At 38.3% G+C, this 18,604-nt stretch overlaps 1 protein-coding gene across 2 annotated transcripts in view; it reads left to right on the top strand.

Moving 5' to 3' along the window:
* Window positions 1-18,604, top strand: part of NUBPL (NUBP iron-sulfur cluster assembly factor, mitochondrial) — a 240,215-nt gene that overhangs the window by 209,893 nt on the left and 11,718 nt on the right. For both annotated transcript variants that reach the window (XM_070427639.1, XM_070427647.1), the window contains one exon: window positions 14,574-14,694. In XM_070427639.1, coding sequence (XP_070283740.1) covers window positions 14,574-14,694 — 121 coding nt within the window. The remainder of the gene's footprint in view (window positions 1-14,573; window positions 14,695-18,604) is intronic.

An 18,604-nucleotide genomic window follows, 5' to 3' on the forward strand; every position in this document is an offset into this window, starting at 1 on the left:
CATTCTCTCTGCCACAGCCGAATTGCTTGTCTTCCACTTCTTTGAGATTTCCAAACAGTTTCTCTCCTCACTGCCCTCAGCATGCTGTCTTTCCACCTAAGAAAAGTTTACCCTTATTTTTCACCTCATAGCTCCTTTTTATCCTTTGGTATTTAGATTAAACATCTTTTTCTCTGGGAGACTTACCCAGACCCTGTTAACTAGGGTAAGGTCTTTCAGTAGTTCTCAACCTTCCTAATGCCGCGACCCTTCATGTTGTGGTGACCCCCAATTTCATTGTTACAAATTGAACATAATTAAAGCATAATGATTAATCACAAAAACAATATGTAATTATATATGTGTTTTCCGATGGTCTTAGGCGACCCCTGTGAAAGGGTCGTTCGACCCCCGAAGGTTGAGAACCACTGTTCTAGTGTGTGATCCAGTAATTTACTGTTTCCCCTTTGTAAGCATTTCACATTTGTCAATACTTTCACATTTATAGCGCCATGCTTACTGTCAGCCCTGTGGGTGCAAGGACCACTTACCTCCCTCTGTGCCTGGAATATGGCTGCTCCCTAGATACATACTGGATGAATGAGTGGAGTAGAGTTTTCATAGGCATATCGAGACATGGAGAGGACAGAATTCAGTCTGAAAAGAATCAGGAAATCACAAGTTGTGTTCAGGGTTATTCAGTTTGTCTGTAGTTGAAGTAATATGTTTAGGTATGTCTATGCTAGGCCCAAGTTTGGTCAAGACTCAAAACACTAGGTTAGGCTAGAAATTTGGGACTTTCTTCTTCAGATTTTTAGAGGAGCCCATAAAGAGTGCTGGATAGGGAATAGAGCTTTAAAAAGATTTAATCTGGTGGGGATGAATAGAAAGGGTAGGAGCCAGGAGAGTGGGAGGCAGCAAGGAAACATTTTTTTTTTATATTGTCTAAAGTTTTACGTATGTCTCCTTTTTTCCCAATTGACTCCCCCTCACCCCCAAGCAAGGAAGCATTTTCGGTGACATAGTTATTCACACAGCAGGTTGTGACCCACCATGAGTCATGAAATCAGTACAGTTAGAGATATAACCAAAGTTGTAAAACAATTGCTCTTAGGAAGACAAAGTATTATTTCATAAAGATTTGTTTTCATGATACTCTCCAGGTCCAAACTGTAAATTGTGCTGCTATGAACATAGGGGTGCATATATATTCTTTCTGCTCAGTGTTTTGGGTTTCTTAGGGTGTATTCCTAGAAGTGGGTCAAATGGGAATTCCATTTTTAATTTTTTGAGGGAATTCCATACTGTTTTCCATAATAGCTGCACCAGTCTGCATTCCCACCAACAGTGCACTTGAGTTCCCTTTTCTCTGCCTCCTGGCCAGCACTTGTCGTTTGTTGATTTGTTGATGATAGCCATTCTGACAGGTGTGAGGTGATAATCTCATTGTCGTTTTAATTTGCATCTCTCGAGTGATTAGTGACTTTGAGCATTTTTTCGTATGTCCCTTGGCCTTCTGTATGTCCACTTTCCAGAAGTGTCTATTTAGGGCCTTTGCACATTTTTTAATTGGATTGTTTGTCTTTCTTTTGTTAAGTTGTATGAGTTTCTTATATATTTTGGATATTAACCCTTTATTGGTTGTTTCATTGGCAAATATGTTCTCCCATGCAGTGGGCTTTCTTTTCATTTTGTTGATGGTTTCTTTTGCTGTGCAAAAACTTTTTATTTTGATGCAGTCCCATTTGTTTGTTTTCTTCTTAGTTTCCTTTGCCCTAGGAGATGTATCGGTAAACATAATGCTATGAGAGATGTCTGAGATTTTGTTGCCTATGGTTTCTTCTAAGATTTTTAAGGTTTCATGACTTATATTTAAGTCTTTTGTCTATTTTGAGTTTATTCTTGTGTATGGTATAACTTGCTTGTCTAGCTTTATTTTTTTTGCATGTCCCTGTCCGATTTTCCCAGCATCATTTATTGAAGAGACTGTCTTGACTCCATTGTATACTTTTGCCTATTTTGTCAAATATTAATTGAGCATAATGGCTTATAGTGTTATGCTAAGCAAAATAAGGCAGTCAGAGAAAGATAAGTATCACATGATCTCACTCATATGTGGAGTCTAATGAACAAAATAAACTGATTAATAAAATAGATCCAGAGACATAGAAGCATGGAACAAGCAGACTGAGGGAAGGCAGGAGGATGCAGGGCAGGGAAGGGAGTGATTAACTGGGGAACTTATATGCATATATGCATAACCCATGGACACAGACAGTAGAGTGGTGAAGGCCTGGGAGGAGAGGGTACAGAGTGGAGAGGCTAAATGGGAAAAAGGAACAACCAAACACAGGAGACATCTGTAATACTTTCAACAATAAAGATAAATTTAAAAAGAAAGATTTTTTCTCAGTATAAACCCATCTGTATATGTTTATATTAGATTAAGATGTAAAACATTTCTCTTATAAGACAGTTTTAATAAATTGAAAAAACACTGGTGTAGGTGATAGGCAGTAAGGCTCAGATCTAGAATAACAGCAGTGAAAGTGGAAAGGGAAATAAATGTAATTGACATTTTGAAGGAAGGATTGACAGGCTTGGTAATTGATTACATGGGGTAGGGTGGTTAGGAAAAAGGGGCAAAAATCAAAGGGATTTTGAGTTATGCTGCCCTTAATAAATTTTCCAGGGGCTGTTGTCGTTTTTTTGTTTTTTCCTCAGGATAACAGTGAACTAGAAATTAGAGGTTAGATTCCCAGTCACAAATCCTTGCCCTTATTCTCCGAGGGTTGTGATTTAAAACTGTTTGGCAAGGAGGAGACTGTTAAAGAAAATGATTTGGTGTTGGTCTTTGTAACACTATACACATCACAAGATGTATGAGACCATCTCTTCTCACAGAACCAGATTTATTATTTACCTGCATATTTGTAGCCCTTTATACAGAAGTGGGTTTTTTTTGTGTTTTTGTTTTTAGCATTTAGAGAGCTGTATTCTTTAAGCATATAACCTCTTTCATGGTTTTTAGTTGGATTACTTTAGGAATTTTATTATAATTTTTAGGCAGTAGGGTACTGCTTACAAAAGCAGTTTTACATAATCATAAAGAGAGGTAAGCTAAGGAGCCTGAGTGCTAGAATTCAAATCCCAGCTTTGTCACTTTGTGGTTGTATGACCTGAACAAGTTACTTAATCTATGCCTTAGTGTTCTCATTCAGAATATGGGAATTATAGTGGTATTTCCCTTAGAGAGTTGAGGTGAGAAATTAATGAGATAATGCACATAGAGGGTCTAGTACAGTGTTTGGCAGAATCTAAACACTCAGTGAAAATATAATGTCATATAATTAATGCTTATTATAATTACTTTTAGAATATTATTATGAGATGGATAAATTGATAAGCCACAGGTGTTTATGTATTTGGCCTAGATATTTTTGTTGTTGTTAATCCTCACCTGAGGATATTTTTTCCATTGATTTTTAGAAAGAGTTGAAGAGAGAGAGATAAGAGAGACACATTGACTGGTTGCCTCCCAAACATGTGCCAACTGGGGCTGGGGACCAAACTGCAACCCAGGCACGTGCCCCTGACCAGGAATTGAAACTGAGACCCTTTGATCTGCAGGCTGATGCTCTAACCATTGAGCATCCAGCCAGGGCTGGCCTAGTTATTTTGACAAGTATGTTTATTTGCTAATAAGAATTTTAACAAGAAATTTTAAAAATTTTTAGGAAAATACTATCTTTGAGATTTCCTTATTCCTTTTGTATATCAGTTGAGCCTAAATTGTTCTCTTCATATAGACTTATTAAGTTGCTAAAGTTATTTAGAATCTAAAAGTCTGCATTATTTAAAATATGCACTATTTAATGTAGGCTAATTGCTATTACAAATGGATCTCAAAATATATAGTGATGCAAATGCACTAGAAGTTTATTTCTTCCTCATGTAAGCAGTACTAGTAGGTGAATAGGTAAGCAGGGTGGCCTTCTTCCATAAAATCACTTAGGCTGTTGGAACCTCTGCCATTTTGAAGTGTGACTTCCAAGATCACCCTTGGGGCTGTTCTCATTTGAGCCTAGCAGAACAGAAAGATAGCCCAGAGGCATGTGCATGGGAGATTTGTATGGGCCAGGACCAGTTGTGATGCACATACTTCTACTCACAGTCCACTCATGAAAATGCAGTCACGTGACCACACATCATGTTTTCCAAGGAGCCTAAGAAATGTGGGTTAGCTATCTGCTGAGGAAGATGAGACCATGATTCTGGTGACCATGAGCTATCTGGGCTACAGTTCACTTTGCAACTAATACAGGGTGGGTTTATAGTTTACAAAATAGGTTTACAGTTGTTTGTATGAACAATAATTCAATAATTAACAAATAATAATACAAGAATAAATTATGTTTGTGTACTCACAACAGTAAACCTACTTTTGCTGGCCTTGTATATTAGACTTGTGCTGGTCACTGAACTAACTTATATATATATATATATATATATATATAATTCTGAAAATTCTTTAACCGTTTCATCCTTGCAAATAGTTACTTATTTTATAAAAGAGAGTTAGAAATTTTGCTTTTCTTGTGGTTTACTTTTCCTACTGCTTAAAAACAAAAAACAAAGAAACAAAAAAATCCTACTGTGGTGTTGAACTTTTTAGTATTTATTTGGAAGGGTTAATGATTATATTGTCTTCTAAGAGAAATTAGGTGATCTTAGAACCTAAAGTAGATGATTCTTATCAATGTTTTCTTTCCATTTTTATTACCAAAGACTCTACACGTTGTTCTTAGTGATGAGGATCAGAATTGCGACTTATTATTTTTCTGGCAGAGTAATCATTCCTGGCGGTAGGTTATCTATTTGGACCAGGAGTTTTATACCTTCACCCTTGAATGCTTCCAGAACTCACGTGTTCGATATCGGTCTTGGAGCTTTATCAGCATCTACTTTGTCTGTTGTACCGTCCAAATCCTATTTTATTTAATACCACAAGCCTACCTGCCTTAAAAAATGATTTAGAAATAGGCAATCTTACGTGAAAATAGAGGCAAGTGACGCATTTATTCTCCCCTTTTCATTCTTGAGCATAGTTTTTCCTCTATGTGATCATCAGGTAGTCTCACTTGACTCTTCAAATACCTCTGATATATTAAAGTATCTTTCATTGTTGGCTTTTAAGGCCTTGTAAAATACTGTTTGAATTTTTTCTTGGAATACATAGTAACTAGCCACATGACATATTATATGTGGCTCTCTTCTTCACAATTGGATAATCTTTTCATTTAAAAAGAATGACTTTTCTTAAATAATAACCTTTATAAGATGGTAGCATTCTTCACATTTCAGAGACTGGGGATTTATGCTCATTTGTATCTTTCCCCAGGATCTCAGAAGTCCATGTATGCTTTAAACTAGAGTGCTATTCCATGTGGTTTACATGGATTAAATTGATCTAACCCTCACAACAACCCTGCAAAGTACATAATGTTATTTCTCCCATTTGGCAGATGAGGAAACTAGTACAGAGAGATTAAATAACTCACATAAGATTAAATACTGTAGCTCACCCACCTGTTCAGTGGGCCTCTGGGATCCTATCATAAGCAGCCTGCTTTCTAGAATCCACATTCTTTTTTGTTTTATAGTTGAGTGGAAGTGAGGAAAGGGAGAGACAGAGAGAGAGAAACATCATGTGAGAACGACACATCAGTTGGTTGCCTCCCACACATCCCTGTCCAGGGTCGGGGAATCGAGCCTGCAACCGAGGTATGTGTTCTTGACCAGAATTGAACCCTAACCTGAGACCCCTCAGTCCCCAGCCCAGCGCTGTAACCACCGAACCAAACTGGCTATTAATTGCCATTCCTGTGGCTTATCCAGAGTTGAGGTTTAGTAATGTGGACGTCATGGAATATCACAGGGTGAGAGATCCCAGGGAACAAGAAGAGTCTCCATTAAATTTGAGTACCATTGGGATTCTCTGTCTCCAGGTGTGGGAACCCTTTTCTGCCAAGGGCCATTTGGATACTTATAATTCACGGGCCATACAAAATTATCAACTTAAAAACTAGCCTGCTGTGGTTGGTCAAACATTTAATTAATTCGCCCCTAATGCCCTGGCAGGGCCAGACCAGATGATTTCATGGGCCTGATACGGCCCTCGGGCTGGATGTTCCCCACCCCTGGTCTAGGTGGACAAATGAAGACAGGAAGCTGGTGGACTGAAAAATGGCAGGAGTTAAGGGACCTTACGTTCTGTTTATAGTCAAGATAGGTATAAGGAGGGGGTTCAGGGGAAGGGGAGTTCCATGGCCAGGAGACAGGACTGACGTCAGGTTTGACTGCGTCAGTGAGTGGTGAAGATGGTTCAGTTTAGGCCCTCCCTTATAACTGTGCTCTTAGTTACTATGTTAAGTCACCCACTAAACTGTATTGACTCATCAGTTGTTTCAGGCTACCTAGTGCCATGAGCAAAATCCTCTAGTCCATTTGCTTGCCATTTTGTTTGGTGACTTCCATATACAAACCAGTGACCCAACTGGTTTGAATTTTGTCTCTGTTATTTACTAATTTTGGAACCTTGAGCAAATAATTTAGCTTCAGTGTTTTGTGACCTATCTCATAGGTTACTGTGATAGTTAAATGAGATTATATATATAGTTCTTAGCATAGACCTTAGCACATGGTAAACCATAGCTCTGGGTGTTAGTGGTATAGTGGTAGATTCTAGAGATCATTATAACCCTTCATTTTAGAATTCAAGGTATAAAGAAGTTGAGTTATACCTCAAACCAAGAGCTAGTTAGTTGGTTCCTGAAAGGAGCATGAATGCCAGGCTTCCCATTCATTGTTCTTTCCATGACAGGCTGCTTCTTCTGAAAGAAAAGACAAGAACACCCATCTCATTTTTTAAAATTATAAAATCTGTGTACATGCTTCAAGGAATATACCAAAAACTGGTTCAAGGCTAATGGAAACTGAAAAGCACTTCCATTTCAGTTATTATTAGTTATTCTCTATTTAACAGTGAGTTTTTTCTCTTCATTTTTTCTTAAATCATAGTTTTTAATCATTGTGGCAGGTTCCAACTAGCAAGAATTTAACCTGATTGTAAGCTTGAGAAATTGGGTTATATAGTAGCCTAAAAATCTTGCTTGTTACTTACGTGAATCTGGGTTTAAAATGCCAAGAAGAAATTAAAATTGGGACCTTTTGAGCCTGCTTATTGATTCAGTTCATTTAGACACAAAAAGCCAATGTTCCAGAGCAATGCTGATATTTTAAGAGTGTCAAAAATTTTTTAACATATTTTTATTGATTTCAGAGAGGGAAAGAAAGAAACATCAATGATGAGAGAGAATCATTAATTGGCTGCCTCCTGCATGCTCCCTACTGGGGATCAAGCCCACAACCTGGGACGGTTCAGTCCTCAGACCGACACTCTATCCACTGAGCCAAATCAACTAGGGCAGAGAGTTAGATTTTTAAAAGTTAATAAAAGAAGTACCCTTCTGAGCCAATGATGGATTCAAATAACATAAAAATAACATATAAAAGGTTTGTGGTGGCTGATGTTAAGCAGACACGTAGCATTTACTCTCTCTCAGTAAAACTAGCTGAGGTAAAAATAAAAAAAGGATCTATACTTTGATGAGCCACTAAAAACTGATTGAGCATGCTTGCAGCTGCAACTCCATGGTATTATGTAAATTAAGCTATGGCAAAGCATCTGTTTTCTAATGTTTCTGCTATCAAATGATACACAAAATAGTTCTACAATAAGCACAAACAGCTTAACAAGATATATTCACATGATATAAGACTTTATGTGGCAGGGGTAGGGAGTGGTTGTGTGGACATGAATTTCTTAACAGAAGAATTCTTATCAACAAAATTGTAAGATGGATATTCTAATGTTCTTATATTAGCTGCTCCTGCTTGAAACTCTTAGATCAGAGCAGTGTTTTCTAATCTTTTTGATGCTCAAAGCTCTCTTTTATTTTTTAAAATTTATCTTTATTGTTGAAAGTATTATAGATGTCCCCCTTTTCTTCCCATTGACCCTCTCCACCCCCTCCACTCATCCCCAGGCCTTCACTGCACTATTGTCTGTGTCCAGGGGTTATGCATATATACATACAAGTTCTTTGGTTAATTTCTCCCCGCCCCTTTCCCCCGTCACTCTGGGAGTCATCAAGATTCTCTTTTAAATTTTCTCCCAACTAACCCCATATTTTGAAAAGTTATTTGCCACATAATCTGCATACCTTATTAATAAGTCATTTTTTCTCTTTTTAAATTAAGTGTGTGTGTGTTTGACTGTTGTATGAGCTTCTGAATAGAAGATAATCCACATGAGTGCTATCACAGTTGATAAAATTTCAACTAAAAGCAAAGAAACTTGACAGTTTAGTTTATCTCTCCTGTACAGCCTTGTAGGTAAATGTTTTATTTCTGTTCATTTAAAAAACATATTCATAAATCACACCCTGATAAATGTTTTCGTGCATTGTTAGGACCTTAAAACAACATTGGGTAGGAGAACTACCAAAGTAAGTTCTATAGCCAGAGTTTCATTGTCTATAACAGAACTGCTCAATCTACAATAATAAAAGTATAATATGCTAATTAGACTGGATATCCTTCCAGATGTCCTTCCGGATGACCTCCGGATAGAGCCACCATGGCGGGGGCCGAGCCCCTTGCATGAATTTTGTGCATTGGGCCTCTAATAGAAATATAAAGGTGAAGTAAATTTTAATAAAATACTTGACTCAGTATATTTAAAATACTATAATTTCAATATGAAGTCAATATAAAAATTGAGAAACAACCAACAAAGGAATTGTATTTAAAATACTAGGAATTCTTAAAATTCAATAAGAAAAAACACCATCAGCAGGAAAAAAATAGACAAGCAACTCAAGCAGACATTTTACAAAGGAGAATATACAAATGGTCAATAAACATGTAAAAATATGCTCAACTTCAATAATAGTTATGTCAATGACAATTAAAACCACAGTGCAAAGGAGAGCTGGGCACACAGTCAGGAAGAACAAAGACAAGGTAGAATGCACCTGCACCTCTGCGTCTTTCTTTCACCACAGGAAACCTTTAGTGTCATGCCTAAGGCTTTCCTTCCACCTCCCAGATCTCATGCTGCTTTACTTTTGGTGAATTTTAACCAGGAGCCACATGGTTCCCAATGTAAACAGATTGACAATGGAACAATCCAGCACCATAAACTATGATAACACACTCACCATATTTGCTAAAATGAAAGAAGACTGGTGATATCATGCTGTAGCACAACTGGAATTGCTGGCAAGAATGTAAATTGGTAGAACTTCATTGGAAACTTTGGCATTTTTTACTGAAGTTAAAAATGTATAACATAATACCCAGCCAAAGAGTACATGTATAAAAAATTCATAGAATTATTATTATTATTATTAGTCCTCACCCAAGGATATTTTTCCCATTGATCTTCAGACAGCATGGAAGGGAGGGAGGAGGGGGAGAGAAAGAGAGAGAGAGAGAGAGAGAGAGAGAACCATCAACATGAGAGAGGTTGCTTCCTGCATGTTCCCCAACTGGGGCCTGGGATCAAATCCACAACCAAGATATGTGCCCTTGACCCAGAATTGAATCTGTGACCCTTCAGTCCATATGTCTATGCTCCTACCATTGAGCCAAAACCAGCCAGGGCAGTAATTATTTATAATAGCCAAAACCTGGAGAAAACAAAAATTATCCAACAGGAGCTTGAGTAATTGTGATGGTCATCATAGAATTAGGACTCAATGAAAATAAACTACAGATATACATGGTTTAGCTAGATGAATCACACAGACACAAATATATATATATACACACTAGAGGCTTGGTGCATGAAATTCATGCACGGGTATGGCCTGCAATCAGGGCCATCTTCCCCAGCTGCCTGCAGCCGGCCCCGCCCCCCCCACCGCCACCCACTCCTGGTTCCCGGTTTGCCATCTAGTGATCAGTGCCTGACGGCCGGGGGGGAAAGGACCAAGAGGTCAAATGTTCCCGCCCGCTTGCCGGCCCCACCCCCGCCACAGGTGGCCATCAGGTGATGGGAGCCTGCTGGCCAGGGAAAGGGACCAAGAAGTGGTCAGTGTACCTCATAGTGACTGGTCCAGCAGTCGTTCTGGTCATTCTGCCGTTAGTGTCAATTTGTATATTACCCTTTTATTATATAGGATAGTATTATTACATTCATATCAAGTTCAAAACCAGACAAAATTAATTTATGGTGTTAGAAATCAGGCTAGCTAGTTTATACTTTTAGGAATATGTCTTGGAGAGTATACAAGGAGATTTCTAGGATGTTGGCAATGTTTTATTTCTTTACAGAGTTATGGTACCATGGGTATACTTTATAAGTCCATTTAGTCATACACCTATGATTTGTGTACTTTTGTGTATGTATTCATGATACATTTCAGTTGAAAAGCTTAAAGAATAATTTTTAAACTTAAAAAAAGATATAGGGATATTTTACATCCTTTTACTCTCACTAAGTCTTTGATATCCAGTGTGGATTTTACACATCTCAATCCAGACCAGCCACCTTTCAAGTGCTCAGTAGCCGTGTGTGACGAGTGGCTACCTTACTAAATATTGCAGGTCTAGGACCCACTATTTCATTTCAGAGCTTCTCTGGAGTTAAACTTTTATTTTCAGGTCTTCCCTTGGAGTGTAGGTGGGAAGAAATGGGAATTGTTTCTCCCAAGGACCTCATGTTAATTTTACTGCTACTTCTCTGTTTTTATAGAATCTTTTCTACTTAAAAAAGATGGTTGCTTTTGTGTACAGGTTTAGAAAAATGCCCAATAAACCATCATTTTGGTTATTTGTTCTTATTGCTTTATTGACCATTCTTTACATGACCAACACTTTTTTAAAAGCAAACAGTTGATTCAAGTATGATATATACAAAAGGGCACAAATTGTAAATCTGTAGTTTGATGAATTTTTACAAAGTGAGCACATCTACTGTTTGTTTTCAAGAAACAGAGCATTACTAGTCCCCAGAAGCTTCTGCTGTGTGCCACTTCTCAGTCACAGCCCCCAAAGTAGAACCCAGACTATAACACCCAGGATTAGTTTTGTCTGTTTGTGAACTTCATATAAATGGAATTATAAGTATATACTTTTGCATGACTTGTTTTGCTTAAAATTATATTTGAGAGATCCACTCATACTCTTGATTATAGCTATCGTTCTTTAATTCTCATTGCTATGTAGGATTTCATCATGTAAATATACCACAATTTATTTGTCTGTGTTACTGTTAATGGACATTTTGGGATAATTAGGGCTGTTATGAACACATTTGGTCATAAATTTTGTTGAATATTATTTTCACATTTCTGTTAGTTAGTATATAACTGAGTGCAGAATTACTGTGCCAGAGTGTAAACATATATAAGTTTAAATAGATAACTACCAAAGGATTTTCCAAAATGGTTGTACCAGTTTACACTCAACTGTAACTGTGGATGTAGTTGTTCCTGTCCTCAACATTTGTTATTTTTTGTTTGTTTGCTTTGTTTTTAGTTGCTGTGGGCTGGGTTATGTGTGCAAATAATCCTCAAATTTCGGTGGGTGAAAACAGCACCAGTTTATTTCTCTCGTGTTATATGTCTGTCATGGTTTGGCTTCAGCACCCCTGGGCACTGCTCTTACTCTGTACTGATGGGACAGCCACTTTTGGAAGCTTGCTGGTCACAGGAGCAGAGGGAAGGTAATGGGGAGTGAGCACTTAAAGCCTCTGCCTGATGTGGTACATGTCACTTCTCACATTTCATTATCCAAACAAGGACATCTCCTCACCTAATTGCAAAGAAGAAAAATCCTTACCCTGTGCCCGGAGGAAACGAGTATTTTAGGCAAAAACCATCACATCTGAAACGACTGATTTCAGAGAATATGGCCCTGGTTTAGTGTTTGTCTAAGAAAATAAACACACACAGACAAGTCCTTTTAGTTTTTCCACTCCATGTTGTTTTTAAAACGCTGCAGTCCTGAGAAATGAGTCTATTACAACTACAGGATTGTGGTCCCTCTTGCTAAAAACTCCTTAACAGCTTCACTGTGCACTCAGGCAACCCAGACACGATGTGGCCTACAGTCCCTGCCTTTCAAGCCTCCTCTTGTGCCACTCACGCCACACCTCAACCCTGGTGACCTTTCAGTTCCCTGAAGGAGACATGCGCTCTCTACTTCTGCCCTGAGTGCTTTCCTACCTTTCTCCTTGCTTTTACCTGCTAATTCTTTGGCTTTTAGGTCAAATATTTCCTCTAGGAAGTCCCCCGTGACTCCCGGGGTAGATAAAGTCTTCTCTTTTCTATGCTCTCATAATACTCTGTTGCTTTGTTTCCAGACAAGCTGTTCCAGAGTTTTGTGTGCGAACATGTGTTGTTGTTTTTTCTTCACCCGAGGATATGTGGTGCTCATTTTTGTTTTGTTTTGTTTTTAGAAAGAGTAAGGGGGAGAGAAACCTCATTGTGAGAGAGAAGCATATATTGGTTACCTCCCACATGCGTCCCTGCAACCTAGGTATGTGCCTGACTGGGAATCAAACTGAGCCACCCAATCAGGTCTGTTCTAGTTTTTAAAGTCCATTTTTGCGCTATTATTTATTCAACCTGTTTCTCCAATTAGTGTGCAAGCTTCAAGGGAGCAAAGATCAAGTCTGTTTTGCTCACCACTGTATGCTGCTGCTTCTGTTTATCCCAGTTACTGGCGTGTAATAGGAACTCATTAAATATTAAGTTTGGTTATAGTTTTATGTTTGTGACATTTATGTGGTCTTGAGGAGAATGTGTTCTCTGGTCCTTAGAGAACAATTTGATACTAAGAAGTTAATCACACGAACTGCAAATACACTGTTGCTCCAGGCCTCTGTGTCTTGGGACATCTGAGAGAATCCAGAGTAGGGATGCTTTTCCCATTCTCTCTGGATTAGAGTAACCCTCACCTAGATCTTCACATTATTTAAGTGATTTTTCTCCTCCTGTTTTTTGAGTGATACTTTCATGTTTAACTTAGAAGCCCTACAGTCAGACGGGATATATCACATTTAACATAAATGGCAGTGAGCGTATTATATAGACATACTGAATAAATAAATAAGTTGTGTGATATTAAGGTGTGTACTTTTGTTTTGTTTTGTTTTGATTTTAGCTTCTGGAGATGATACTGAATTACCAAAACATGTTGTGATTTATTTTCGTGATACTTTGCATTAGCAAAAGGACATCTGTTAGATGCTTGGAAAATGCTTACCCACATCTTTATGTCCCTCACTGTTTGTCTTCATTTACATGTGTTGTGGGAAACTTTAGTCTTTTCTGTTTCTCTTTTCAGAAAGAATAACAAATTTGATCACTTTCTTGTCTATATGTTTCATTGTGGACTATAGGTTCTGTTCATCATTTAAAATGCAAACGTTCTAATAGAGATATCTCCTAAAATGATAATCTTATGGGTGGAATAGATAAGATGAAACAGACATGGTTATCTGTAAGCCTCTCATAGTTGTGTTCCCCATTTTACTCTAGAAGAGAACCTTTGCTTCTCATTAATAGGAACTGATGGGAAGCATAGGAACATGAGTAAGGATTATATTTGCAGGGCCTCTCTGTTTAAGAAATGTTTATTAGTTATCTATTTTGTGCCAGAAGCTGGGGAAACTAAGAAAGATGAATACTTTCTATAAGACTTTACATTTTTGTTTCAAATGATAATATTCTAATAAGCTGGGTTTCACTCTTTTGCTAGCTGTGCCAATTTTATCGCCTATAGAATGTGGATGATAAGGTACCCATCTCATAAAGTTCTTCTGAGGAGTAAATAAGATAGTGCATTTCAAACACTTAAATGTTGATTTTTATTTACCATGAGACTTTGTCCACAGTTACCTTAACTGCTTATTGTCCTGTGTTTCTTCTGCTTGTTTTTTCCATATTGCCATCAGAAACACGGATCCGATTGCATAACATTACCTCTTCAATACTGTCTTTTCAACTTTAAAAAACTTTTGTGGTTTTCTTTTGTCTCAAGAAGAAAGCCTCAAATACATGGAAGGCATTTAACACCTTACCATCTGAACCTGACCTTTCCTACCAAAGTAGCTTCTGCCTTCACCCCCACTAGGTTGCAGCCCACGTAGGCTGCACACATTATATTCCACGGGCTTGTGCTCTTCCTTCTGCCTAGAATTCCTGCTTCAGCCTTAACTCCATTCTCACCCTCACCCAGAACACACAGTCCTCTATGGGCAACTCTGAGATCCTCTTATTCTTCCCAGGTATAAATCTTTGGTCCCTGTCATTTATATCTCTTTAGCATGTATCACATTATTATAATGTAATTAAAGTGTTTTACTCTCCCACTAGCTTGTGAGTTCCTTGAGAGGAGAGACCTTAATTTATTCATCATTGTATCACTAAAACCAGTAGGCATGCAGTAAAAATATTGAAATAATGAATTGCGATTTGGTTTAATTTTGTTTTGATTTCAATGTATTCTTATTATTCTAGGTTCTGGGCCTTGTTCAAAATATGAGTGTTTTCCAGTGTCCAAAATGTAAACACAAGACTCATATTTTTGGTGCTGATGGTGCAAGGAAACTAGCACAGATCCTTGATCTTGATATTCTAGGTAAGACCATAGAACATTCTTTTCTTAAAATATATTTTTCTTGATCTCAGAGAGGAAAGGAGAGGGAGAGAGAATAGAAACACTAACTATGAGAGAGAATCATTGATAGGCTGCCTCCTGCACACCCCACACTAGGGGTCAAGCTCACAACTTGGGCATGTGCCCTGACCGGGAATGGAACCATGACCTCCTGGTTCATAGGTCGACACTCAACCACTGAGTCATGCTGTCTGGACATGGAATATGCTTTTGCAGAGGAAATGGTAGAAGAGAAAATAGAGATTGGGTATGGTGATGAAAAGTGTCTCAGAAAGTGATGAATTGCTTTTGGCTTTGTGTTTTAAATTACGTTAGTTTAGCGCAGTTCTATGTGCTAAGCTTTCTTTGGCTTTTTATAATACTTCATTTGTGGAAGGCTTTTTAAAAGGAAGTTTGTTCTGCCAATTTTGATGCTTTCTGCTATTGATAAAAACTGCTTATAACTTGAATTTGAGAAGAGAGTTTTGTGGTCTGACTGTGGATTGAAGCCCACATTTTAATGGACACTAGTTTGCTGCATTGGGAACACATCTCTCAGTTTACCGGTATATACTAGTATGAAAATACCTGTTCATTATGTTGCAGCAAGCTTAGGGAGTGTCACTTCTTGGTGCATATGAAAAAATTCCTTCCTGATCAGTTCTTAATTTGCTCTAGAAAGACAATATTTTCTGTATTCTGGAATCTTCTTATATGTGTTTGCCATGTGTATAAGAGATGGCACTTGAAATTTACATTGCATATACTGTTCATATTATTGAATTGAAGGATTAATTAGTGTTATGAGAAGTGAAATCATGTGTTAATTGAATAAAACACAGGTTTTTGATAAAACATGACTTTTAAAAGGTCCACAAGCAACCTAATGAACTTTTTAGGACACATGTTTTGATATTCTGCTTATTGAATGAGTTTCTGTTCTGGGGAAGGCAGATGTTAGATGCCGAGTAAGGGAGCCATAGAGTGAGTTATTAGTTATAGTTTACAATTAAGATCCCTTTAGAGATCAAGGAATTTCAAAACATACTCTATTATAATTACATTTCTAAAAGTTGATGTGAAATGTATTATTGTTATTATGCATTTGTACCATAGCAACCACCACAATATCAGGTGAATACTAATGATATATTTTGATACATTCTTATAAATATAGTCACTAATTATATTCTGCAACTGTTTTTCATTTAACCTAAAAAGTTCAGTTTCTTAAATCTGCATAATAACATAACAGATTGACATTCATTTATATAATAAAGTAAATGTGTAATTATAATGGCATTATTGAATTATGTTGACAATATTATAATTCCCTAATTTATAAATGGGTGTTACCATTTTGTAAGTCAGTGATTTAGACTTTGAAACATATCTCCTAGAGAAACAATCTCACATATGGAAGTTATTTTTTAACCAACAGCTCAGAAATGTATAGTTACACTAAAAAAGTATCAGCAACACTGATTACTGATCTCAAAACTGGATAATGCCAGAGACTGCTGTCTCTAACAGTGTATGGGAAAATGATTTAGAGCTCCAATTCAGGGCCATCTCCTCCTTTTAATGCAGTCCTGGGGGCCCAGACATAGTGCCCGTGAACTTGAGCAGGGGCTCCAATAATGGAGAGGTTGGAATTGGAAATTAGAAACTGAAATAAAACAAAGAGCTCTCATAGCTATGGCCTCTGACTGGTTGAAGCCCCCAGGCACCCTCATTGGTCTCTTACTGACTCTCTGGCTGAATCAGTTTATTTCATCCATTGGGCTGTGTTTTGAATTTGGCAAAATGGCTTTTCAGAACTTTATCCATATTTATCTACAGGGACAGTTTATGCATGGTAGGTAAGGTCTCAGGTTATCTCACAGAAACCCCTTTAGTTTATGTCTCTGAAATATGCCCTCCTTTCCTTCGGACCTAGCCGTTCTCCATACCTTTACTCCTTTTTATCCTTCTCTGTATACAGCTGTGGCCCCTTACCACTCTCACTATGCCACCTATTTTCTAACAAGGTTTTCCTCTTTTTTGATCTACGTTTCTGTATCTATGGGAGGATTGTGAATCTCTGGAAGGCAAAAATCATGTCAATGGGAGGTATAAAGGAGAAGGTTTTACTTTTATTTTTCCCAGTACTATAATAGCATGTTCGTAAGTCAAGAGCAAAAATCTTTATGAGTTTTGAAATATTTTCTATAACATATATTCCCCTGCCTGTTCCTGTGACAACTTCCTATAGTCTTAGTTGATCTGTAGAATAGACACAAATTTACTAAAAATGTAATCTTTAAATGGTTACCTAAATATTTATATATTTTTGTCATTTGTCTATTAAACATTTAGGAAAGACTTAAAGAGTGGGTTAAGATTTCAAAATGTGATGACAGGAGGAGCATACTTCATAATATAAATTGTAGTAGGTTTGTAATGTTGTAACATATAATCTGCATTATTTACATTGCCTGGCATGGTGCTGAATGACTTATTTATATAAAACACGTGTATACACACGTTTCAATGACCTTCCAAAGGATTTGGAGTGGTTCTATGAATGCTGAGTACCATGACGAGTCAGCTCTTCTACTTACGGCTCCATTTGCTGCCTTTTAGATGTCAGCATTTGGGAAGCCATCATTTGTGATGGTGTGGTGGAGAGAGTCAGCTGGATGGTGAATCCCAGCATTTCCTCTATTATACTACCTAATGGTAATATAGCATCAGCCAAGACACATCCTTCCAGACCTCAAGTCTGCATATTAGAGTTTCTCATGGTATATGTCCTGAGGTCTCATCAAGCTCACAAGTTTTAATGCTAAAAGATTAATCTATATATATAAAAGCCTAAGTGACCGTTAGGATCAAACGACCAGAACAACCTGTCTACCAGTTGCTGTGATGCGCACTGACCACCAGGAGCAGGCATTCAATGCAGGAGCTGCCCCCTTGTGGTCAGTGTGCTCCCACAGCCAACCTCCCATGGCTGGGCAATCTCCCGCGGCCCCTGCCTCTGGCTGGCCAGCCAACCTCCTGGGGTCCCTACCCAAGGCTGGCCAGCACCCTAATAAGCCTCAAGGGACCCCATCTGTGCACAAATTCATGCACCAGGCCTCTAGTATATAATAAAAGTAATCCTATCTGATAAGAGACAGGAAGTTGAGATAACAGGTCTGACCTACTTTTCAATAGTTCTCTTAGCTTACTCGTCTGCTAGCATCAAGAAGATTATATCGTACTTTTTATTTTATTTTATTTTTTTGGATTACTTTGCCTTCCCCATCTTTTCCTTTTCAGTTTCCTCTTATTATATGGTATGTTGTGTCTATACCAGGTATTACAGGTAAAAAATAATTTAAAAATGTCTTCCAAACCATTTGCAGGAAGATCTCCAGGAAAGAATAAACCATGGCCCCATGAGGAGTGGCCACATAATTTTTATATAATATACTAGAGGCCTGGTGCATGGATTTGTGCATTGGTGGGGGGTCCCTCAGCCTGGCCTCCAGGGATCGGCCGAAACCAACAATCCTACATCCCCTGAGGGTTGTAGTTGTGCCAAAGCAGCAGGCAGCCAGGGGGGAGCCTGAGCCTGGGCCAGGTGCCACACTGTGCCACTCCTGCTCATCCTGGCCCCACTGTACCGACTGCCACCAGCGCTCGGTAGGCTCACTGGTGCTCTGCTGCAGTCTCCGCGCCCATCCTAGGGCAATACTGGCGCACCCATGACCGTGAAGCAGCCACGGGCTCACACCCAGTCAGTCCTGATGCTGGTCCTGGTCTGGATGGGAGAGGGGTGCACATGGGGAGTCTCCAAGGGAGAGGCTCGCGCCACCACAGCGGTGCTTGCCAACCATGAGCCCAGTGTCTGGCACCTATTGAT

Source organism: Myotis yumanensis, unplaced genomic scaffold (genome assembly GCF_028538775.1).
Source record: "Myotis yumanensis isolate MYYU_CA2020_CCGP unplaced genomic scaffold, mMyoYum1.0.hap1 SCAF_1, whole genome shotgun sequence".
Lineage (NCBI taxonomy): Eukaryota > Metazoa > Chordata > Mammalia > Chiroptera > Vespertilionidae > Myotis > Myotis yumanensis.